General features: G+C 35.9%; 1 protein-coding gene across 1 annotated transcript in view; it reads left to right on the plus strand.

Annotated features, from left to right (window-relative positions):
• Positions 1-1,528: 1,528 nt before the first annotated feature.
• LOC136029377 (transmembrane emp24 domain-containing protein 1-like) overlaps positions 1,529-25,947 on the plus strand; it is a 31,571-nt gene continuing 7,152 nt past the window's right edge. Inside the window, exons 1-3 of the mRNA XM_065707699.1 lie at positions 1,529-1,738; positions 12,008-12,111; positions 18,678-18,870. Coding sequence (XP_065563771.1) covers positions 1,562-1,738; positions 12,008-12,111; positions 18,678-18,870 — 474 coding nt within the window. The 5' untranslated portion in view covers positions 1,529-1,561. The remainder of the gene's footprint in view (positions 1,739-12,007; positions 12,112-18,677; positions 18,871-25,947) is intronic.

The raw sequence follows: 25,947 nt of genomic DNA on the forward strand, positions 1-25,947 counted from the left end.
TTCTTAAGGAGGGACGCGGGGAGGGCGGATACAAAAATTGATATATAATCCTCACGGCCCTATGCAGGACTTTTGTTTGAAAGGGAGTTACGCAAAACTTTTACAAACGCATCATATTTTTTTTCTAACCAAAAGGATAAACTAGGCTGTTTATTAAGTTGATGAGACTCTAGTTGAAGGGGTTTTATCTTTTTCAAGCTCAGGAAAATCAGAATCATTAAAAAATGTCATTAAAAGCTGAAAGTGATGCTTAAAAGAAATGATCAACTGGTCTTCTAGACACTGGGCAACTCTAAAACATGAAGTTTACTCAATATTTCCTAGGGAGTACCTTATTTACTAGTTTTACCGTATTTTGCCAATTTACCTCATTTTACCAATTTTACATACCGAGTTTTTATCTTACGGTACTTTTACAACACATGATAAAGGGACAATACGTCCTTGGTTATAATTCCCATGAAAGAGCTACTGCTTCTTTATCTGTTGTTGTGGTTGGTTTAGCAAAAGCATATAGCTTCGCTGAAACATCTTGGCCTTGTTTATGGCTAAGAAAAGCAAAATACTCCAACCCTGTTATTGAACTGCACTGTAGCTGGTTTCCACGTCAGCTATACTAGTCTTGCTGCGCTCTAGCATAGTTTTAGCAAGCGTGCTCCCGCTAAACTTTATTCCACAATGGCTCTCTCACACGTGCTATATTTCTTTCCCTAAGGGGGATACGGAACAATTAAGGATCAAACATGGTTAAGGTACTGTCTAAAGTTTCTGTAAAATTTTTCGTTTCATATTAAGAATAGTGATCTTTAGCAAATTTTCAGTTTCTGATCCTTCAGCTCTTTTGTTGTTAGCTTTTTTTGATAAAATTAATAAAATTATTAACTATAGAAATTATTAATAAATTTAGATAAAATTATTTTTAATAGTTTTATCTTTTATTTTTAGCTTTCAAGCGCGTTATGTTTTTAAGAGAAGCCTAAATCATTTGCTTTAGTTTTGCCATTGTGTGTTATACACGGTTGTTTTAAATGATTATATGCTTTCTACTTGTGGCGCTTAGATGTAGAATTCTTTTGTGATTTTCATATTTCTTCTCTTCTATTCATTTTTATACTTCGCTTTTTTTGCTTGTACGTGGGCAAAAATGAACTTGACTTACAATCTTTAAATAAGACTTTTTCAGTGACTACCCGTAAAGTTTATGTTTCACTATATAATAGTAAATGCATCTCTTTAAAAGACTCTTGAAATACAACAGCACGAAGTGTCATTAAATTTGGACTATTTCTATGGAAAGAAGAAAAAAATAATGAATGTCTGAAGTGTTATATACAAACGGATACATTTATGCTTCTTAATTCAATAGTTCATATCATGTAATGTTTGAAACCCTTCCTTTAAGCCCAGCATAAAGCGTTTTAAGCAGAGAGGATTCCAGCCCCATGATCTGGTTATAAAACCCGCTTTACGAGAGTTCTTGTTGCACTGCGAACATTCGATCCGTTTCAGAGCCAGTTTTGTTTGAAAACGCAGCTTGGTAAACCACTTTAGAAAATGCAGCATGAAGATATTCAATTTAAACAGCGGAAGAATGATCTCTCTTTTACTTATTCTTAGCTTTAGTTTTGTGATTGGACAGGAAAAGGAAAGAGAGTTGACTATAAGCGTTCAACCAGGAGCTAAAGAATGCTTTTACATTGAAGTACACTCAGGGCAAACATTGGATATTGACTATCAGGTGAAGGCTTAGCAAATAGCCTAGGCTACTAAGACAGTGCATTATGGTGTAAAAATTTGATAAAATCTGTGATAAGCTTCTTTTCACTATCTTGACTATCTCTTCTTCTCCTTCTAGAGGGCCCTGGCCTTTGATGACCTTTGAAAATCTGGTCAATATTTTGCACTTCATATAATTGACTTACCAATAAATTGAACATGCCACATGATGCCTTTTTTATGTTTTTTACAAATATAATAATCGCTTCTAACATAATTCAAATTTAAGCACTTTTTGACCTAACTATAAATAATTTGGGTAAAATTCTAATTAATTGACTTCTTGCTATCTTGGACAGGGTTTAGATTAGGAAAATGAAACTCTGAGGGATGGGTCTACAGGCTAAAGTATGTCCTGGGAAGGTATTTTAAAGTAAGTGTCATAGAGTGTCCTGGCTCATAAGTTGTTTAAAGTGTCCCAGGAAGGTATTTTAAAGTACCCACCTCTACTCCTTCTCCCTCTAGAGGGCTCTGAAATTTGCCTACATGACAGTAGGCAAATTTTTGAATTACAGTATTGAAATTTTGACAAAACAACATTTTACCTTAATTTCAGTTACTAGTTGCTTTTTCTCTGCCTTTAGTTCTGAAAATGCAATTCCTGTTATTTGAGTAGAATTTTTGGTAAAATTCTAGTTAATTGACTTCTTGCTATCTTAGAAAGGGTTTAGGTTAGGAAAATGAAACTTTCAGGGATGAATCTACAGACTAAAGTATGTCCCAGGAAGGTGTTTTGTAGCAACTACCTCCACTCCTTCTCCCTCTAGAGGGCCCTGACCTTTGATGACCTTTAAAAATATGTGGGTCATAAAAGTGAAACCTTGCAAAATAGATCTTCTGCACAATTGAAGTACAACAAAATTGTTTTCAGCTTCATAACTTTGCTCAATTCCATTTTATAAAGTTTTAAAGATATTTAAATACATTTCCTAAATTAAAAAAACAAAACATTGATATGTCTAAAAATTCTGTAAAAATCTAGTTAATTGACTTCTTGCTATCTCAGAAAGGGTTTAGGTTAGGATAATGAAACTTTCAGGGATAGGTCTACAGGCTAAAGTATGCCCTGGGAAGGAGTATGCCCTATTGAAATTTTGACAAAACAACATTTTACCTTAATTTTCAGTTACTACTTACTTTTTCTCTGCCTTTAGTTCTGAAAATGTAATTCCTGTTGTTTGAGTAAAATTTTGAGCCATATCAATGTTTTTTTTTCAAAATTTATGAAATGTATTTGTATATCTTTAAAACCTTATAAATTGGAACTGAGCAAAGTTATGAAGCTGAAAACAATTTTGTTGTACTTCAATTAAGCAGAAGATCTATTTTGCAGGGTTTCACTTTTATAACACACATATTTTTAAAGGTCATCAAAGGTCAGAGCCCTCTAGAGGGAGAAGGAGTGGAGGTAGTTGCTTCAAAATACCTTCCTGGGACATACTTTAGTTTGTAGATTTATCCCTGAAAGTTTCATTTTCCTAACCTAAACCCTTTCTGAGAAAGCAAGAAGTCAATTAACTAGAATTTTACCAATTTGGTTGAGATTTCAAGTTGTATTTGGATTCTTTTCTCAAATTTAAGACAAAATTTTCAAGTTGTTTTAAACCTTTTAAATTAAGATTAATGAATGTTAAAGGCTCAAAACACTTTCATTAGTCTGGCAGGTGTATGCCTATTGAAATTTTGACTAGACAACATTTTACATTTGATTTTCAGTTATTAGTTTCTTTTTTTTTCTGGTTTTAGTTCCAAAAATGCAATTCCTGTTATTTTAGTAGGATTTTAAGCCATATCCATGTTTTTTTTCTAAATTCAGAAATGTATTTGTAGATCTTTGAAACCTTATAAATTGGGATTAAGCAAGTTATGAAGCTTAAAAGTTTTGTTGTACTTTATTTAAGCTGAAGATCTATTTTGAAAGGTTTTACTTTTACAACACAAAGATTTTTAAAGGTCATCAAAGGTTATGACCCTCCCCTAGGACATCACCATGACCCTTCCCAGGACATACTTTAGTCTGTAGACCCATCCCTAAAAGTTTCAGCTCCGTAACCTCATTCTAAGATAGCAAAAAGTAGCCAAACTAGAATTTTATCTGTATAGCAAAATATTAGGTGTGGAGCCTGTTTGCCACCTTTTCATTATTCAATAACCACTTCTGGTGTAAAGAACTTTTTGTGCCCTCAAAGGGCTCCAGCAGCCTATAGACACTAAAAGTTTTAAAAAAACGTTTCAAAAATAATTATCTTTTAGGAAATTATTATATTTCTCAGTCTTGATAGTAAAATGTTATTTTGGAAACAAATTTTGGTGAATTGTCAAAGAGAGCTAGAAACCCCTTAAAATGATATTGGTTTGCTGTGATGTAATTTTGAGGGGCTTCAGGCTCTCCTTAAAAATCCCTGCAAATTTGTTTTCAAAATTACATTTTACTAATAAGACTAAGCAAAATAATAATTAGGCCTATTCACAAATCAGCTACAACTGACAATTTCTTCTAACATATTTTTAAACTTTTGGTTACTGTGGGCTGTATTTCCTTTTGGGGCTCCAGTCTACTTGTCTTAACTTAGGAGAATTTATGTTTTTTCTCATTTTTTTCAGTATATACTTAGAAGGATAAATCTAATGATTGGCATGAGATTTCAATTTATTTGGAGCCTGGTGCCAACTTGGATAGCCACCTCAACAATTTCCAAATAAATTGGCTTGGCCTGCCACAGGTCATCACTTCCTTTCTAAAGAATTTCACAAATACAAAACTCAGATTTTGCTTTAGCTTGATTTAATGTAAGCAAAGATCAAACCATCAATAGTCAAAAGGTTTTCAGCTTGAAAATAGGTGGGTAAATGTATCACAAAATCAGCTTAGCAATAAATCCAACACAGACCCCTGAATGTGATTTTGAACCACATTCATATGGTCAAATGTACTTTTTAGACCCCAATGAAACTGTTAAAGGACTCCTTTTATACTGTATCTGAATTTTGCTTTTAAATTTAAAACATAGAGAGGGCCCAGCAAAAGAAAAACTACCTATCAGGCCTTGCAAAAAAAAAGTCCTATTGGGCCCTGCACCTGGCCAATCCAGTCCTGGGGTAAGAGATAGAAGTGCAGCATGGCTGCAGCTAAAGCTGCAACCTAGTAAGAGACAAACACATCCCAATTGTAACAAAAATAACCTGAAACCCTTATAAATGATATCAGATCAAAATACAAAGTAAACCATTGGAACCACCTCAGCTGAAATCCCCTATTAAGGAAACTTACTGCCCATTGGCCTGAACAACAAGCAAGATCCATTGGCTTAAAAAGCAAGCAAAGTAACTGTAACCATAAAATTCTGCATGGGACAATTTTTTCTTTTCCTGCAGCTAATTGGGCACTAGAACAACTTAGATAGCTGTTTAAGAGCTTGTTTCAAAGAAATTGCCACATCTACTGCCTTTAATAATTAGCAATTCAAATGAAATCAGTTTGTTATGAAAAGCTGCTTTTTTTGTATACAAGATCTTGAATGACATCAGAACCTTAGATTATAACCATAAATGATGTAAAAGGTAAAAATTATATTATGATCATAATGTAGTGCCTCTTAGGCTGTAGAGCCTTTCCTGAAAGTTTTTATTACCTAATTGAACTACTTTCCTAGGTGGCATAAAGCCCCTCAACTAGAATTCTATCAAATGTACTCTTTACTATAAACATTCACCACATCTTTTAGGCTAATATTTTTTTTTGCCAATTGGTTCTTTTAGTAAAATAATAAAGAAAAAGAGCAATGCCACCAGAATTGGAGAATATGGTTTGAATATATAGAGTAGAGTTTATATTTGGCCATCAATGGGATTAAGATTGGTTTTACCTTAAATTACACTTACTAGCAGTAGACAAATCTAGTATCCTCCAGCTTTAATGACAGTAGTTAATTATCAGTAGTGTCCAAAAAGATACACCATGGTTTGTTGAGCCACTCCCTGTCCAGTGATGACTTGAATGCATCCATGCTGGTAAAGGTCACTGTTTTTTCACTAAGGTAGTTCTACAAGTTGACAACTCTATTTGAGGCAAAATATTCCCTAGTCTGGTGTCTGTCTTCCAAAAAGCTTTTAGGGGTACCCATAAGTTCTCTTTTAATTGTCTGGTTGGAAATGGCCAATAATGGTATCCTCAGTATTTAGAAGCTTGCATGCTGTTATCACAATGCCTTGTTTGCACTGATATGTTAGAGGCAGTATTCTAAGCTAATGGAGATGGGATGGATAGGGGATATCATTTCTAATGTATTCCCTCATCAGACTTAAGGTTTAAATATAATCATTTATTGGAGACCCACAACCTATAAATAAAGCACTTAAGCAAAACAAGCAAATAAACAAAAACAATATAATGAAAGCAAGCAAAAACAATATATTTCATCTTCCTTGGCATGTAGAAATATTTTGGATCATGGGCAGACTGGCTGGCAGTGGTTGTCATTGTTGTAGTGACAAAGGTGGAGCTCACCTCTTTAACTCAGTACTTCCCTTTTTTCTCCCTCCTTATTATTTGGTATTTCTGCCTCATTGCTACATATTATGCATTCTGGCACTGGATCAACCTGGAACATGCATTACCTCATTACCGTCTATTTTTGCTCCATTTGGGTGTGTGTTTTGTTCTGGGTACTGGTTAAAATAGCTGGCCTTTGCTGGATATATTGGTGTAAGTGCTGACTTGGCCATGATTGGTTCTAACCTGGAATATAGGCGGCACCTATTTCTGTGGAGTGAGCTGCCATCTTCCATATGTAACATTTATAAGCACTCTGGCTGCTTCAACTTCTTTTCTTCTTCACCTTTGCACCATTTACTACTCTTATCAAATTTCCGTCACACTTTTTCTCCTGGGCACAATTCTCTCACCTTTTTGGCGTTTTTTTTTGTGAGCAATCTGTTGTCTAAGTTAAGTGTTCTGTCTAACTTGAGCTTTCTCTAAGGTTTCCATGAAAACTTGGAACTCTTCCAAGCTGATTCATCCTTCTGATGTTTATCATGTATTTCACATCTAGACACTAGACACTTGCATAACATCTTGTCTGATGTTAGGCCAAGATACTAAGCTACAAGCTCTTTCTTTGTTTTTTTCCCAATTACCACATGTGAAGAATGAAGCTGTTGCAGTATATCTCCATGTAGTGTCTTAGGCATTACAATATGTTCGCCTTTCAATATAATACCATTTTTTGTAACCAGCTCATCCCTGTAGCTCCAATATTGTTGGATTATAGATGATAGGCTACTTGTCCCTGGATCATTAGAACAGCCAGATTTAATGATATCTGATAGTATTTTTAGCTCACTATATCTCAGCATTTCCTCACGGATTTTCTCTAGTTTGTTTCTGCTCACAGGAATTTCTCCAAAAGAATGCTTGAATAGTCACTTCTTAGATCTGGATTTCTGGGCCTTGATCTGGTAAATGCATCTGTGATAAAGCATCTGCTATAGGAATCTCTTTGCTTGGGCGGTATTTAAATGATAGTTCATACTGCTGGAGTACAAGCATCATTCTTGGCAATCTTGGCGGTGCTCTGTTTATAGATTTGGACAAAATTGCTTCTAGTGGTTTGTGATCCTCAAGGATCTGTTGCACCTTTGGTCAGGTTGAACCCATATAATGTGTCTTATCACATGATAGGCTGAGCACAAATTTTATCAAGTTCGTCTGTTCACTTGTTTGTCTGCCAAGGATTGGGTCTTTGTTGGTTTCCATAACAAAAAACGTATGAACCTGTAATTTTTGGTCTGTATACTGACTGACCATTTGTGAATTTCCAAGTTCCTTTAGGCTGCATCTGCTATAGCTTGTTTGGATATCCTCACTGGGAAGCAAAGTAGGCTTTGATTTCAATGATCTAAATTTTTTTCTGGGAAAATGTTTGCATCAGCTTTTATATCAATTTTAAAGTTTATGTCTTGGTGGTATTCAGGTAGCTTAACTATAATCATTGGCTTTTGCACTGAATCAGTTATATAGTCAATAGATTCAATGAAGTACTGGTTATTTTCTTCATTCTCAGTGGAAAAGCCTTCAATTTCACTGACTGACCTGCTTTTCCATTTTTCATTTTGCAGGGAATCTGTGTTCATGGGAGTATGCATCCCATAGAAATAACAGTTTGATGTCATTGTCTTTTGTAACACTTTTTGTTTGCATATGACTTCCACTTCATGCTTTATAGAAATGGTACTTGGTTCGTTTTTCATTTGTCCTATTTCAATTTATCAACTTGTTTCAATAGCTTTTATTAGTGTCAGTGTTCCACCTTCACTCAACAGTCTTTCTCTTATCCTGTCAATCTACATGTCAAATACTAATCTATCTCTCACCATTTTATCTGAGCTGTTTCCAAAATTGATTCTAGGGCCAGTTAGTTCTATCACATAGGATTAAATTGTCTCTCCTTCTTTCTGATTTCGTTTGTGAAAATTGAATCAAGAAAAGATGGTATTTGAAATGTGCTCAATAGCTCCCTTATTTTTTTTAGATATACGTCTAATCTATTCTTTTCTGTTCCTGCAGTTTGAAATGTTTTGAATATTTTTCATCCTATTTTTTCAACCCTCATCAACATGTATGAGCACTCAGTACTTTCACTTTTTCCAGACAAAGGTCCTGTAAACATCAGTTCAACATGTTGGCAAAACTGCTTTCATGAGGTTTTGAGATTGTTTGACAACCAGTTAATTGTGGGGCTGGACGTGCTGTCCATTCTGACACCATGTAATGTATTCCCTCGTCAGACTTCAGGTTCAAATATAATCATTTAGTGGAGATCCACTACCTATGAATAAAGCAGATAAGCAAAAAGCAAAATAAGTAAATGAACAAAAACAATAGAAAGCAAGTAAGCAAAAGCAATATATTCAGCTGCATTGCCCGGGACAGCTGACCTGGTTGCCCACTCCTCCTCCTTAGGAATGGCTCTGTATCTCATGAAAGTTAATCAAATGACAGTCAGTCCTGTCTGATGGCGTAAGAGGTAGAAGCAGCAACCTAGTAAGAGACAAACACATTCCATGGTAACAAAAAATACCTGAAACCATTAAAAGGATATCAGATCAAAACACAAAGCGAAACATTGTAACAGGCTTGGCTGGAATCCCTGTAAAGGAAACTTACAGTCCCTATGCTTGAACAAAAGGAAAATCCATTGCCTTGAAAAACAAGTAAAGTGGCTGCAACCATGGAATTCTGCATTGAAATCATCTATTCTTTACTTCCCTGCAGCTAGTTGGACACTAGAACAACTTAGAGAAGTGTCTAAGGGCTCATTTTGAAGGAAATTGCTATGTCTAGTGTAATTAACAAAAACATTTTTTGTTATGAAAAACTTTATTTTTGTATACAAGATCCTGAATGACACCATAACCTTATATTATAACCATAAAGGACATCAATAGTAAAACCCATATTATGATTATAATGAAGTTAAAAAAGACTTTCTAATGCCCAGTTTGGGCTGTAGAGCTTTTTCTGAAAGTTTTATTCACCTAATTAAACTAGTTTCCTAGACAGCATAAAGCCCCTCAACAAGAATTTTATCAAATGTACTGCATACTATAAACATTCACCACATCTTTTAGGTTAGACAACTTCTTCCTTCTTGTCAATTGATTTTTGCCTTAAGATAATAAATGATAAGAGCAATGCTACCAGAATTGGAAAATATAGTTTGAATGCATAGAGTAGAATATATATTTGGCCATCAAGGAGGTTGTGATTGGTTTTACCTTCAATTACACTTGCTAGCAATAGGATATATGCAGTATTCACCAGCTTTAGTGACAATATTTAATAATCTGTGGTATCCAAAAAGGTACACCATGGTTAGTTGAGTCACTCCCTGTCCAGTGATGACTTGAATATATCCAACCTTTTAAAGGTCCCTGTTTTTTCACTAAGGGAGTTCCACAATCTGACAGCTCAATTTGAGAAAAAAATGTTTACGTTTTTAAAACACAAAAATGTGTTTATGTTTTTTCAGAAAAGCTTTCGGGGGTAACCACAAGGTTTCTTTGAATTATCTGGTTGCAAATGGCCAAAAATGGTATCCTCAGCATTTATAAGTTTGTATGCTGTTATCACAATGCCTTGTTTGCTCTGATATATTAGAGGTGGTATTCTAAGCTTATGTAGATGGGATAGACAGGGGATATCATTGAGGCCTTCAATGGATTTGGTTGCCCTCCTTGGACTGATTCTAGAGCTACTTAGATAGTTTCCAGAATTTCTGGTAACTATTTTGTAGTAAGTGATAAAGCGCCATTTTAAGGATTCCTTTAAGGACTCGAAGTAAAATTTATGAAGGAAGAAATTAGTATATTTAGAAAGATCAAAGGAATGAATTTAGTGGCATGTTCACCTTCTACCTAGCTAAATAATGAAGAAACTCAAACTTTACTGCACACTTTGAGGCCTAATGTTGATATGACTTAAATGGTGGGATCAAGCTAGTTGAGATTATCAGACTAGGTTATAATCTTGGAAGACTTGTTTGTTTTTTTCAATATGTAAGCTTAAGAAAGAGTTACCCTTGTAGCCTGTCCTATTTAAATGCATTTATTCTGCTCACCACCAGTTTTGACAAAATCTTTTGGAAAAAATGTCAAAATGATCAAAAAGGGGCACTTGGGTGTCCTACCAGAAAACTGGTGAGTCTAAAAAATTCTGCTTCCTCTTTACTCCTCTACTTGCGGTTTCATCCCCTACGGTCCAATTATATAATGCATAAAGCGATAAATTTTGTCTAGATTCCCTGCTCATTCATGCCATTATATAGATTTTCCTGTAATTTTGAAAGCATACAGGTTGCTGTCTTCTATGGTTGCATTTGCCAGTCATGATCAGCCCCAGATTTGAAGGCATTGGTGGTAGGGACTGTTCCTGTTTCATCAGTCAGTGAATTCAAGTAGGACACAATTCTGATGGAGAAGAAGTGTTTGGCTGAACGTATCTCGGCTCTTCCAAAACAGCTTCAATGAATGCCCTCTTGCCTTCTTGTGGGTGTTTAGAAATAAGCTGTGGTTGTGTGTTATTTGATTCTATACCTTGTACACGATTAAGGTTTTTTTTTCCAAAATTATACGCTTTTCAATAGCTCTGCATTTTTTTTTTTTACTCAGCTCAAGGCACCAACTCTGTGTATTTAGAGAAACAGTAATATCAGCTAGTAATATAGTGTCTGCATTTACTTGGTCAATGTTTTCGGAATTATTGGCATAAAGGCTTAGTTTATTTTTGACTGCATGTGGGGTATCGTTGATGTAGATATTAAACAATGTTGGCCTGAGCACAGTACCCTTCTGTATTCTTCCAAATTCTCCCTAAATTTCAACTATGAGAAAACATCCTGTGCTATTCTATTTTTAACTTCTTCACTCCACACACCATCTTTTCTAATAATACTACCTAGCCAGTGAAGCTGTCCACTTGATTAATTTTCTTCTTACCCAACACCACCTCTTCACCTTCATTTAGTCGTAGCCTTAGCGACTTAGTCTTCTCAACATTAATTTTTAAACCTATTCTTGCACTCTGAACTTGCAAAACCTTTAAAAATTCATTCATTTTGTGAACATTTTCATCTAGGATGTTTAAATCATCAGCATAGTTAAGTATAGGAGAGTTTTACTTCCCCAATTGATACCATGTTTTCCCATTATCTTTGCTGTGCTTTTTAGGACAAAGTCTATCAAAATGCTTAACTCCTGTTTTGACAGGAAACCAACTACTACCTCATTTCGTACCTCAAACGCAGTAATGTTATTTTCGTACATAGCACTAATAACTTTAATGCATTTATCTGGTATAATAAGACCTTTGCTAAAGTATTCCTAACAGCTGAATCAAATGCTTGCTCATAATCTATGAAACTGAGGACTAAAGGCCCTGATGACTCGGGTACTTCTCAATTATTAATCTAAGAGTGAAAATTTGGTTGATTCATCCTCACCCCTTTATAAAACCGCTAGAAATATTTCATCACTTTAATTCTTGATTATCATATGACTTTGTTTCTGCTCGTTTGAGTTTTAATGTGGTTCTTTAATTTTGTCTGAGAAAATCATTTCTGCTTGCATACTGGATGACTTGGAATAACTTGACTTGAATCTTATAAAGCTACCCAAATATCTCTTCTAGTCATCTGTCAAATGTGACTAATGTTGCAATTGATATATGTTTTAGGTTATAGATGGTGGTCAGGGTGAGCTAGATCTTGACTTCCAACTAATATCTCCAAGTAGAAGATTGATTGTTTCAGAAACCAGAAAGAGCGATGGGACCCACAGGTATTCTTCCATAAATTCTTGCTTTTAGTTTTTGTGGCTTTAAGGTAAAGGCTAATATTGTAGTTTAAAATGAAGAGGATTTATTATATGTTGTGTTTTTTTTCATATTTGAATGCTTCATGAATTAATGTGAGAATGTGCTAAACTGGGATAGAGCTGCAGGAAAAGATATAGAGGAAAATGAAGAAGTTTGTGATACCTTGGATGTAAAGGAAGATTTGTTTTGTGAGGAAGAATTAGCAACAGTACTGAAAAGATTAAAAATAATAAGGCCCCAGGTGCTAATAGTGCGGTAAACGAGTTTCTTATATATGTTGGCTCTGAGTTTAGAAATAAATTACTAAAGATTTTGAATATGATTTCGAAAAAGGAGAAAAACTTAAGTGATGTTAGGAAAATCCTAATTAAACCAATGTATAAGGAAGGTGTTAAGAGTGTGTGTAGTAATTATAGAGGCATTAGTCTGGTCTCTGTAGGTAGCAAACTACTTAGTAATACGATAGTTTTTAGACTGAGAGATGCTGTAGACAAAGTTTTAAGAGAAGAACAGTGCTGTTTTAGGAAGGATGGAGGATGTGTTGACTGTGCCTGAGGTATCAAACACCTTTAGTTTTCAAGTTTGTAGAGCATGAACAAGCGTTTGATTTTGTTGATAAAAGCGTTTTAGCAAAGGTCTTATCCTTGTATGGTATACCAAACCAATACAATAAAGTTATTAGTCCTATGTACGAGAATAACACTGCTCTTGTTAAGATAGGAAATGAGGTTAGCAGCTGATTTCGTATCAAATCAGGAGTTAAGCAGGGTTGTGTTTTGCGCCCCTTTTTATGGATCATTTGATAGATTGTGTCTTAAGGAGCACAGGTAAGGCAGCCGGAGAACATGGAATCAAATGGGGAAGAAATAATTTTACTAGACTTAAATTATGCCGATGATTTAAGCATCCTAGATGAAAGTGGGAGCAAAATGAATGAACTCTTAGAGGTTTTGCAAGTTAAGGGTGCTAGAATAGGTTTGAAAATTAATGTTAAGAAGACTAAGTTGCTAAGGCTCTGAAGATGAAAAGATGACGTTGAATAACGAAAAGATCGATAAAGTGGACAGCTTCAATTACCTTGGTATTATTACTAGTAAAGATAGTGGGAGCAATAAAACTGTTAAAAGTAGAACACCCAAGACTCGGGGTGTTTTTTTCACAGTTGAAAAAACTTGGAAGAATAGGAAGATGAGTCTGCAAACCAAAATTAGAATACAGGAAGCTACAGTGATGACAATTGTCAAATATTGTTCTGAAGCCGTGGCGCTCCGAAAAACAGACGAAGATTTGCTAGATGTTTTCCAGAGAAATTGCCTAAGGATTGTTTTGGGTACTCGGCTGACTGGCCGTATTTCCAGCAGTAGACTGTACGAAAAGTGTGGTTCAACCTGCTTCTTAGGGCTTTAATAAGAGAAAGGTTGAGATGGCTAGGGTACGCTCTGCGGAAGAAGGATGACATATTGCCGAAGATTGTCCTTTTCGGCTAACCATCTTTGGCTAAATGGAAAGCACGTCTTCCGTGGTTGCGGTAGGAGGATGCCGTAAAGAAAGGTTTAAGAGAAACAGAAACTTCGTGGGATGGTTTACCGAGGGAGGTGTCAGATAGATTATGATGGAGAAGGAGTGTGTGTAGCTGTGTTGGACTAAAGCGGTTTGGTCCTGTGGTGAGCTTTTATTAGTTGGTAGTATGAATTAATATTCTGACACAAGAGATGAGTCCAAATTTTTTAGTGACATCCCAATTTAGTTTTAATTCCTTTAAACGACACATTTTTTCAGTTATTTTGAACAACGATTGGTAAATAAAACACTTTCAATGAACAACTGCCTATATTTTTTACATTCGATAATGCTTACAGGGAAACACTAGTCTAACTCTAGTGTGAAGAGCTGAGGGTTGAGAGGTGGAATTTACGCAGGATAATTTTTTTTGTTTAAGTTTTAAAGTTGCTGCTTGTTTTAGAAAAATTGAGGGTTTGTTATTACAATCAGGAAGAAAATGGAGTAAGGGAAAATTCAGCGACGATGACAATCTTTCGTAATCACTACCATTATTATTTATTACTCGGAGTTTTATTCACCAATAAATACAAAATGGAAATACAATATTCTTGTTCCCCCACGAAAGGCTCCATGGCCAGGAATACAATGGAGACACAAAAAAAATACGATATAAGCAACAACCAAAAAAGAGAACAATAGCCAAATAACACATAAAATGAAAAAGAGAAAATACCTGAGGCCTGGGAGTCAAAGCGCAGATAAGACAACCATACACCATGAAGAAACACTCAAGGGACATCAACTCCTCAGAGGAAAAGGAAAAAAAAACCGACTCTATTTGATTCTTTACTAAATGGTCTTCAAGAATGCTTTTAAAAGTCCCAAACGAGTGACATCTCTGTACTAAAGAAGGCTGTGAATTTCCGACCTGTTGACAAGCAGTGAGGGGATTGAGATCTGATCGAATAGTAGGGATAGGCGGAATGCAGATATTATATGAAGATCGAAGGCTATATGGAGCTGAATCAGAAATAAACACAAGAGTTTTTTGAAGAGATTTTGGAAGATTGCCGTGAAGCTGATGAAAAACAAAAGAAGCACAAGAAATAATGTAAATGTGGTGTTGGTGAGAAACGGTTGGTGTTCATAACCAGACGCCGTGCTTTGTTATATTTGACAGAAAGTGACCGCAGTGTAGACGGAAAAGTGGACATCCATACAATGGGGCAATAAGAAACCGAACCACCCGATTCTCTGGTCTACACAAGGAGCCTTGTGACACCTGAAGGTGTGTACGCTGAGGGAAAGCTCTCCCATTTCGAAAAAAAAAGAAGAAAATGTGACTTACCAACATTCAAGGCCAAGTAATTCGCATTAAGCCATGAACTAACTGTCTCGAATATTGCCACAAGCTTAGACTTGATATTACATTCCGTCTTCCCAAGGGTCCCAAGAGTAGTGTCATCAGCAAAAGCACAATTGAGCATCAGGATGACACAGCTTACAGTATGTCAGAGGCCTGGTGGTTTTTTTTTTACCGCCGAAAGCAGATCATTAACATAAATCACAAATAAAATGGAACCGAGAACAGATCCCCGAGGGACGCTTAATATACTTAAGAAGGGCTCCGGAAAAGCGGATCAATGGAAATAAGCCTACCAGAAATATATGCATCAAACCAAGAAAAAGCGTTTTTATCTTATATCAATAAGTGATAGTTTCCAAAGAAGAATCCTATGATTAAAGGAATCAAAAGCTTTACTAACATCCAAAAATATAGCTGCCGGGATATGACCTGAATCTATTGCCGAAAGAATGAAATTCAAGAAAGCTGCGCAAGCATGCTCTGTAGAGTGATTCGCACGGAATCCAAACTGGAAATCATGCACTAATTATTTTGCATCCATAAAACTAAGAAGCCTGGATAGCATAGCCTTCTCAAAAATTTTGCTTAAAACAGATAGGAGAGAAATTGTTCTATAATTAGCAGGATCACTCCGAAAACCACCTTTATACAGTACTATAACCTTAGCTTGCTTGAGAGATTCAGGACAAATTCCTTTCTCGAAAGACCGATTGACAAGCTTAGTCAATGGTGACAGAATAGCTGGCAGAATGGCATGGATAACCCTTGTAGGAATTTTGTCTGGTCCTGAAGACGATGATCCTTTAAGAGTATTCACGATACGAGCCACCTGAAATTCAGAAACAGAGTTCAAGACCTTATTTTAAACATGAGGATCCAAGATAGGCTCTGAAATCGTACGAGAAGTTGCAGAGCTTGCAGAGGAAGCAGTTGTCTTCCCTATATTAGCATAATAACAGGCAAGTTCTAGCTGAACATCTGCATCTCCTTGAACGGTTTTACCATCGATTATCAGCATTGATGGAACTGAAGGCAGAGGGGGAGTAGGTTTAAGAACTGAATTAATTAAATACCATGTCTTCCTAACATCTTTTCCACATTCAGAAAATTTCCTGGTATAATACTGTGACTTAGCCTTCCGACACAGAGAATTAAATATACTCCTATAGGACTTGAATCGTTCGTGATGAGCTACAGATGATGAAGCCTTGTAAAGCTTCCACAAATAATTTTTCCTTTCCCAGCTTTTATGGAGACCTCAAGTCATCCATGGATTAAGTGGTGCTATTCGTTTCGAAGTATGGAGCGCTGGACCCTGATTGCAAATTTCCAGGATTCCTTCTTTCACTAAATCACAAAAGAAATCAAAAGAGCGGTTAAAATCTGATTTCCAAACCAAACCATTCCATGGCTGATCAGTCAGACGAGAATTAAGTAGACATAGCTCAGTATCATTATAATGTAATTGGTATCACATATGGTTGTTTCATAGAGAATTACGTAAGAAACTGAAAAGTAATAGACTTTTGGCCCTTTATGGGAAGAAGCAGATATGAAAGCAGAAAATGTTAATACTATTGACAGTGTAGTCTTACATAGCAATGATGGGACAATGCAAACATTTTTGGGATGAAAGCGTTTATGAAGGTAAGCATTTTTTTGTTCTATAAATCTATTTTTCTGAATAAGTTTAGCAAGGTTTTGTCTTACCCCAGTTTATATTGATTATTTCCGTATACTTCTCCCTAAGAAAGCTCAGCAAGGGCCATGGGATTAAAGGATTCAAAGGGGAAGGTAAAACTCATATGTTCTTAGATTATGTAAAGGATTTGAGTGTTCTAAATAAAAATGCTAGCAAAATAAATTATTTTTTGGTGGTTTTGTTAGTTCAAGCTGCAAGAATAATTCTGAAAGCTAGTATTAAAAAAGATTATACTGAGAATAAATGATGGCGAAGAAGTGATGGTGAGGTAGCGTGAACTTTAATCAAGTGGATTGCTTCACTTACCTGGTATTAGTAAATTGGTGAATTTGGTAAAGATGTAAAAAATTGAAGAAAAGAGGCGTAGTTTTATTTCGCGTTTAGAAAGGGTGTAAGAATAAGAAGATAAGTCTGTAACCCTAAGATTAGAATATTGTTAGCCACGGTAATGACATTAGTCAAGCATGACTGAAGCATCAGTGCTTTGGAGTGCTGGGGAAGAGTTTGAGCTAGGTTTAAGGTAAATTATAGACACTTCTTTGATTGACTATATCAAACAGCAAGCTGTACCCAAAAATGTGATATGATCCTGTTTTCTGGGGCTACAGTGAAAGAAAGATGAAGATGGCTAGGCCATGTCATATAGATGAAGGAAGACTTGATTGCCCAAGCTTGTGCTCTTCTATTCATCTGGGGCCAATCCAAAAACAGGTCGCCCCCAAGTAGTTTGAGAAGAGGTCATAAGGAAATATTAAAACGAAATATGAATTTCATAAAGAGTGAAGCTTCTGTGGAAGTGGAGCGTGAACAGTTTTGTTGGCCTTAGGCAGCTTATTGCTGCAGTGAGCTGTTAGTAGTAGTAGTTACTGTGTTTTTCTGAATTATAAAATAGTTAAGGGTATGGCTCAAAGGTATACCAAAGAGAAAGGTGGCTCTGAGCTTGAACCCCTGTCCCAAGGAATGTTTTGATTAAATTTTAAAAAAAATGCTATATTCGATAATTTAAGGCAAATTAGAGCCCAGATAAAATTTAGGCAAGTTAGGTTATTTCTAACTTGTATTTCTTTTCTATATTTAGATTTTTTTTCTCATGTTTAGTTTACATATTATATATTTTTGCCAACCATAAACTATTGTGATACAATACAAATCACGTATACAAGAAAGTAAACCTTACGTATTTTCATTCCATTTTTATAATCAGCTTTAAGATGCTGTTGGCTATGATATATGTCACTGATTCAGTGACAAATTTAAGTTTTTGTCAGGCTTGTGTTATTAAATATCACCCAGTTTCAATGGGGATGTTTCCACTTTTAAGTATCCAAAGCCTCTTAAGTCCCCCACTAAAATATCTGTCTTTTTGTCCAAATGTCTATGTCCGTAAACTATTTCCAAATTTTCAAGAAGCGAAAGTGTAAGCAGTTGACCTTTCTATTAAATCAACACGGTAAACAGGACATCTACTTTGAAAAAAAATGGTAGACAGAGAGGGGGATCTCGATGCATCTCCTTTACCGAAAAAAAAAAACAACAGAAATGCAGACTTCTCAAAAAAAGGAAGAAGAAGAACATGGGGGAAAAGTAACCGAAGATAGGGTGAGAATCGCCAAATTCCTTATGAAATATTAAAATAGCCTGCTATTGTAGCTTGAAAGAACCGTCTTTTTTTAGTTTTTGTTTAACTTAAGCATCAATGGTGCTTCACTTACTAATTCATGTATCATACGTTCCTTCGCAACGAGGGAAGCTGATACCTTATACTTAATCTCGACCTCTCATTTTTAGCAAACAGGAAAATAAACTTGTTCCTAGATTTTGATAAAAGAAAATGTTGCCTTTCAATTAAAAGTTTCAGTCGATTCAAATATATGTATATAATATATATATATATATATATATATATATATATATATATATATATATATATATATATATATATATATATATATTTCCAGGCAAACAATGGACGAGACTGGTGATTACGAAGCTTGTTTTGACAACTCTTTCAGCATATATAGTGCCAAAAGTGTATTTTTTGAAATACTTATTGAAAATGACCAAGACGAATCCAAGGAAATTTGGGGAGAATTCGACATACCTGACATGCTACCCGAGGAAATGCAAGATATCGCATTTAAAGGAATCCAGGTAACACTGTCAGTCTATTACTCTCGCTAAAATCATAATTATTTCTAGCTTCCTATTAACCTATAAATTACCATCAAATCTTATTATTTTCTGCCTGATCTTCCCATCCATCTAATATACTAATATACCATCTAATGTACTATAATATGCATATCTAAACTACCCATCGAATGTTAAGAACAAGTAAATCTGTCAGACTGTTTCGGCTTCTGGAAAACACTGCTTTAATGAATTTCCATGATGATGTTAAGAAAAAAAATACAGCATCATACTTCATATGTCTAGTAGCACTTTTTTTCTTGAATTCCAGAAAACTACGCAAGTTTGGTGCATTATCTTGGCTTTCTTCCAAATTCTCTTAGTATAATCCCTGACAAAATTGTGTCTTTTTTATGATTTCTTCAGTTATTAAATATGCTTTTAGTGTGAGAAAACCTTGCCGAAAATTGAAACTTAATTAATTTTAATCCTGCCTAAGCTAAAAACGTTTATCAAACTCCTAGCCACTAGAAGCTGCCCAAGACTATTGAAAGTTTGAAGCGTACAACTTTCAAGCTGCTAAAAAAACTGCATTGAGTTTGTTTTGATTTGTATATAGTACTTGACCTCCTTGTTTAATTGCTGTTTTGGGGGTACGGTTGTCGAAACAAATTTCCTATCTCTGCTATGTCAAGGATTTGTTAGTTTGCCTTTGATAAGTACTTGAGTGATTTTTTTGGTGTTTGTGTTGGTCTGTAAAAGAGAAAAAGATAAATATTTTGTTAGGAAAAAAACTAAAACCGAACGCATATTTTCTCTACATAGATAACTTCGGTGATTTTCTCTACATAGTTTTACTGCTAATGATGAACACTGTATATGTGTTCGGAATATCCAGTTAAAAATTTTGTATCTGTTCACTGTCGATTAAAAGGTTTCATCCCTATTTTGAACTGTTATACTTTCTCTACAATTTGAGATAAATTCCAAAACACGTTTCATGTTTGATTTCTAAATTCCTATATTCTCGTAAATAGTATAAAGAAGCAATAAATGTTCATATAATGTTTTAATTGTTTATTTTATAATGTGTGGTTACGAACACCATCCCTTAGAAAACTTCGCATTCCTGATAGCCAAATGGTAAACAACAAACCAGGAGCCAAATAGGTATCAAACTAGAAAATCTCGACGCCTAAACAAACTCAAGATGTTTTCCATTGGACTCTGGCTAAAAGTGGTTTAGCCGCGCTAAGGCTCGAAGTAAGTATAAGATAACAAGCCGTGAGATACTAAAGCTGGGAAGTTTTATTTTGAAGCCTCGTGTTACCAGAAAAAGTGAATGAAATGGTGCTAAGAAGCTTGGACATACGTGAACCTTTTTAGTTATTATAAATAATTTTTTATACTTGTCTATATACGGGTGTAACCTTTTTTACGAAGACGAGTGTTTAAGATTTAGGGCCCAACCCATATGGATCTTTGGGGTCTGATACCGATATATCGTTGTCGTACTTATACGATACCGATATAATTTCCTTTTGAATTCCCCCTTAAAAAAAAACCTTACCTGAAATTTAAACCCTGCCTTCTCTGCCCATATTCATACTCGCATGTTTCTTCCTGGACAGTTACACACCAAAGAATTGCCTCAATAATTCATTGTGGATTCCAAATAATGCAAAAAATATTTATTTGAAAAAGATTTAGAAAAACGATTAAACCAAACAAAGTTCTAGTCTGGACAGTGCTTAATAAGTCCAGTCCAACTGGGGCAAGCTGTAATGTAGAAAGCACAGATTTTCAGCATTTTCTCCTTGCAGATACCTTCGTTTGTAATCATAAATATTCCCAACTGTGCTGAAAACTCTTTCGCTTAGTGCAGGAGATGGTGGACAGTAGAGTTACTTCCGAGCAAATTGCGCCAGTCTCTTGAAACGACTGTTGTTATTTCACCACCACTCTAACGGACAGCTTTTTATCTGTCAATGACAGCCTTATGTACCTTTCCAGTTCCTGATCAATGTTATCTGCTGACTCGTCTTCCTCACTTGTTGAAGTTGTAAGCATGTTTTCAAGCAGACAGTCAATCAAAGTTGCGTGTCTACTCTCGTTTGTTTTAGGTTTTCCTCCTCTTCTATTATAGTGGATAATTTCAGTCCAATATCTGACTCTGTGTTTCTTCTTGTAATCACCTTTTAGTGTTACCAGGTGCCTCTAGATTTAGGGGTCGGTGCTTGTATCTGGGGTCCAGGAGACAAACAAGAACAACTTATCTGGTTGTACGTTCTTGAACTCACCATACATTTCGGACATCGCTACACCAGGTGATTGACAAGTATTGACAACAAATACACTTTGTCTTTATTTGACTCACCTCTGCTGCTCTCTCCACCATGGTCAGACTTAGCTGGTGACTCCGCTATCAAGGACAGGACAAGCAATAATTACCTGAGGAAATCTGGCGCAATCTTCTGGATAAGTTACGCATCCATTAAGCATGTGTAGCAGTACGCATAAAGCATATGTGCATCCAGTTTCACATGCTTTATTGTCTGATTCCTTTTTCCAGGAGCGTCAATTCACAAAATTGGTCGGGTGGGAGGCAAAATGAATGTTTCAAACCTAGGTGGGGGTAGTTTTGATGTATTTTCTCAATTTTGTAAAACTACAATATTGAAAAAAGATTTATTTCAATGGACATATTTAAAAAAGATATTTTCAAGATCTGGAATGGGAGGGAGCAAATAATATCAAGTGGGAAAAATTAAATTATAGCCTTTTTCATGAATTCGATATCATTTTATACAACTAGAACCAATATGCTTGTTGACTGGGGTATGGAAAGTGCGGTAAGTTACAATTCATAGATTTATAGGAGAAAAAAAAAAACCGAATAACAAATTCGTTCTTGTCATTAGGGTATTCAGTAAACGACATTTTTTTGAACAAAAAAAGTTTAATTTTGCTCTTTTAAACAAGGCTAGAACGATTTTGATATCAAAAATGTTATTTTCTATGTATTTCCAGAAGGTTCCGATCATTTTACTGTTTCTTCTTTATAAAGGAGGAAATTTACACCTGACCCTTGTGACTCCTAAATTACCTTAAAAAGTCTTTAAATGTGATTCGAAAAATTTCAGTATATTTTTGAGGCTTTCAGAATCGAGTTTCAGTTCCATATGCTGAACTAAATAATGAAGTTTTGTGTGAAGTTATTATAGTTCAAATTTAGCACTGAACTTTTTGGGAATCTTAGTTTTCGTATGTTCCACTTTTGTCAGAGGTAACGCTCTATCGTTGCATATACTAAAGTTTTCACTTCAGTTTTTCAGTTCACTCGGGTCTATTAAAAAAAATTACAACAGTCATAACATACTTAGTCTCTTATATCTGAGTCCCTTATCGCCTCAAGACTAACTACGCACTATGGCTCTCCCTCCACTTCTCGATACAACCATGGCCTCTACCAACAAAAACACCCTTACAAGTCCCCCCCCCCTTTTTCATCCAGGAGCAAACCACTGCAATCCCCACACAAAAAAATTCAATTTAAACTAATTTAAAACAAGATAATTTTTTATTCTCTTTTTGAAAGAACCAAGAGAGCTCCTACCTCTCGGTTCAAGCGGTCGGGTATTGTAAGCCTTAGCGCAGACGATGTCAGGCAAAAATCCGACCTCACTGTTGGCGCATGTCGAACATGGATCTGTGCAGATAGTGTTGTAATTGGAAGATGCTGTTTGGCTACCAAACGGAATAGATTCCTAAAAGGCGGTGAAAGCAAGCCGGAGAGGAATCTGAAAGCAAGAACCAAGCAGGAAAGCTCAAACAGCGATTTCAGCGAGATATAATCTTCTGTGTGTTTGATTGATCATCAAGGCATTCTTGTGGATGTAATCCAGTTTTTTCAGATGGGATTTGAACGTCGACTGCCATATCATTGCGCAATACTGTAAGTGGGGTTTAATGAGTGCATTGTAGAGAAGGATAAGGGTTTTACGTGGGAATTTGTCCTTCAGTTTCTTCATGATACCCAGATTCCTTGAAAGCTTTAATTCTACAGCATGGATGTGAGGAAGGAAGGGAAGGTTTTCATTCACTATTACTCCTAAATATTTTGCACATCCATTTACTGGTTGTTGAACCTTTCCACGAGACGTCACAATTCCTGTCATCTCTGGGTGAAGGGTCCCTACCCTAGAAAATTATAGGATGCAAGATTTTTCAACATTGATGACAAGTTTGTTGGCATCCATCCACAGATAGATTTCTTCTATGATGTTTTCAAGCTTTCGTTGGAGTGAAGGCATATCGAGTCCACAGCAGGTCATTGTTGTGTCGTCAGCGAATGCTATAAGTTCATTTTGCTCGTTAGTAGTGGCCTCAGATGTTTGATCAAAGCATAGGTTACAGCATTTTGGAACGTCATGGTTGGGGTTAAGGATACGAGTTAGGTCATTTACATGGACTAAAAACAAAAGAAGACCGAGGATCGATCCTTGGGGCACACCAACTTTCACAGTAGTGTCGTTCTTCAGTTCGTCACCAATGTAGATACACCTATTTTGAAAGTAAGATTCAAACCATTGCAGGGCTATCCCTCTCACTCCAATATGTTCCAGCTTTCCAGTAAGATTGTATGATCCATACTGTCAAATGCTTTCTTGATGTCAATCAATATAGCAGCCGGCAGAAGATCAAAGTCAAGTGCCCTGTTGATGAATAAGCTTAAGGATGCCAGAGCGTCTTCTGTTGAATTACGAGGTCTAAAGTCGAACTGACGACTATTAAAACATTCTTTTTTTTCGAGAAACTGGTAAAGTAGTCTTTGCAAGGGTTTTTCAAAAACTTTTGAAAAAAAGATAATATTGATATGGGTTGGAAGTTCGATGGATCGTTCTGAGGGCCACCTTTATGCAGTGAGATTAGTCTTGCTTTTTTTAGTATCGAAGGAAAAACACCACTTCTTAGAGACAACTTTATCAAATAAGTTAAAGGTCCTAGAATAGAGGACTGCTTTCAGGGCTTTCGTGTGTATCCGGTCAAATCCAGATGCTGATGTGCCTTTCAAGCTCTTCACAATTAACTGTACTTCAGTTGATGTCACAGGAATTATTGCCATTGATTTGATGCATGCTGAGCCAAGGCAATGCTTATAGAGTTTCTGGATACTTCTAAGGTTTCAATGCATTGTTTCGTTTCTTATCAGAATCACTTTATATGAAAGGTTTGGTCAAAGAATCTTCGGAGGTTCGGAGTTGAAAGTACTGGTGCACTTTTTAAGAGTCAAATGTGATTGGAGGGCAATCGACCCTCCTGTCTCCCTCTTTTGCTGCCTTGCCCTCCCCACGACCCAAGAAAATTTACCCCTTTACGAGCCTAGTAAAATTTACCTGATTTTGGAAGGGGGGATAGGTTGAAATATTGATGAAAATCACACTATCAAATTCAGCATGGCGAAGAAGTCTATTTTGGAGGTTTGAAGCTCTTTATCTTCGAAAATCTGGAAATTTGCTCTTTTTGTTTTTCCTGAAGAAAGATCATAGATGCGCGTTTATTTGTTGTTGTTTTTTGTATTTTTTTTTTCAGAGGTGATTGCACGAACAAATGGTACTAAAAAATTGGGAGAGGGCTCATTGGCAGGGAAATTACAAGTTCTAGTGCCCTTCTTAAGTATGATTGTGTATTAGCTATTATGAAGAAGGGGAGTGGGCCATTTTGTAAGCGGCGTGGAAGGGAGATTCTTCAAAGAGTGCACTTTAGTGCCCAAATTGTCTAATTCATCATGAGCATTCAGAAAATTGTACCAAAGAGACTGGGGGGGGGGGAAGCAAGAATTAAATTCTAATGTTTCTTCATTTGAATTAAGCCTGAACAAGGGTGATATGGGGTGAGAGCTCCCTTTTTATTGCAGAAGATGTTTTCTTTTGTAACATCCAATATTTGAATTATGTTGCAACACAGAAGAAGGAGAGATGAAAGGGGAGGGACAATCCATGAACAAAGTCAGGAAACATACCAGAAGGGAGAGGCAGGTTACACCAGGAACTTCGTTTTTATCGACACTTAAATGGAAAAACATGTGTTGTTTTTTTTTTGTCGTTTGTTTTTATATTACAAAGCTGGTGGAAATGAGCTGTAAGTAAGGGGCGAATCGTGCTAATAGTGGATAAAATTTTAAGAAAAGTTTGATAACAATGTGCAGATCTAAAGAATTTAGTATTCCAAATATTTTTAAAACTCATGAAGTTTGAAGTCACGTATCAAAAGTTACGAACATAAGAAAACATGCCCAACTTCAAAAAAAGGAGGGGAGTAGTTCAAAGAGAGAGGGAATTTCGATGAAAATTACGGGATCAAATCGAACAAATAAGGGAAATCTATCTAATGTCTCTTCATTCCTAGTAATATTTTGGACTAAGGCCGTGATGACGGTCCTGCGGGGTTATAGATGCCCTCCTATTACGTAAATATCTTAAGCGTAACATAGAAGATTACACTTACATGCTTACATACATAAAAAGGAAGAGATGGCAACCGTGAGAAACGTCAGGATGTTTCCTGAGAGAGGAGGGGGGGGGGGTAACAAGAGCTTTGTTTAATTGAAATGTAAATTGAAATATTTCCGGTTTTCCTATTTTAAACAGTTTGTAACATCGTCTTAATTCTTAAGGGGGAAGTGGCATTAACATCCGACCTCACCCGTCTCCCACCCGGATGGTGTCCATGGGGAAATGATTATTTGAAAAATTTCTTGGGAAAACCGTGAAAACAATGATTATAAAGTTCAGTTTTTCTATATTTAAGACCCGATCCTCTATTGAGAAGTTTTTGAAGGATTGCGATTTTAAGGAAGGTTATTATTTTTGACATACCGTTGTACGAATTTTAAACTTTGAATGTAAAAAAACGGGGGTTGGAGGAGGAAGTGGTAGTCCCCCTCGCATTCACGAGGGTCTTGGTTCAAACGCTTCTTAGAAGCATACAGTAAGTAAAGAACGACTCTTGTTAATGGTAACCGAAACTCTATAAAACAAAATTTTGATTACAAGAAATGCAACAACAAATCTTTTTTTTTTGCTTATTCTAAATCTG

This window comes from Artemia franciscana, chromosome 1 (genome assembly GCF_032884065.1).
Source record: "Artemia franciscana chromosome 1, ASM3288406v1, whole genome shotgun sequence".
NCBI classification, from domain to species: Eukaryota; Metazoa; Arthropoda; class Branchiopoda; order Anostraca; family Artemiidae; genus Artemia; species Artemia franciscana.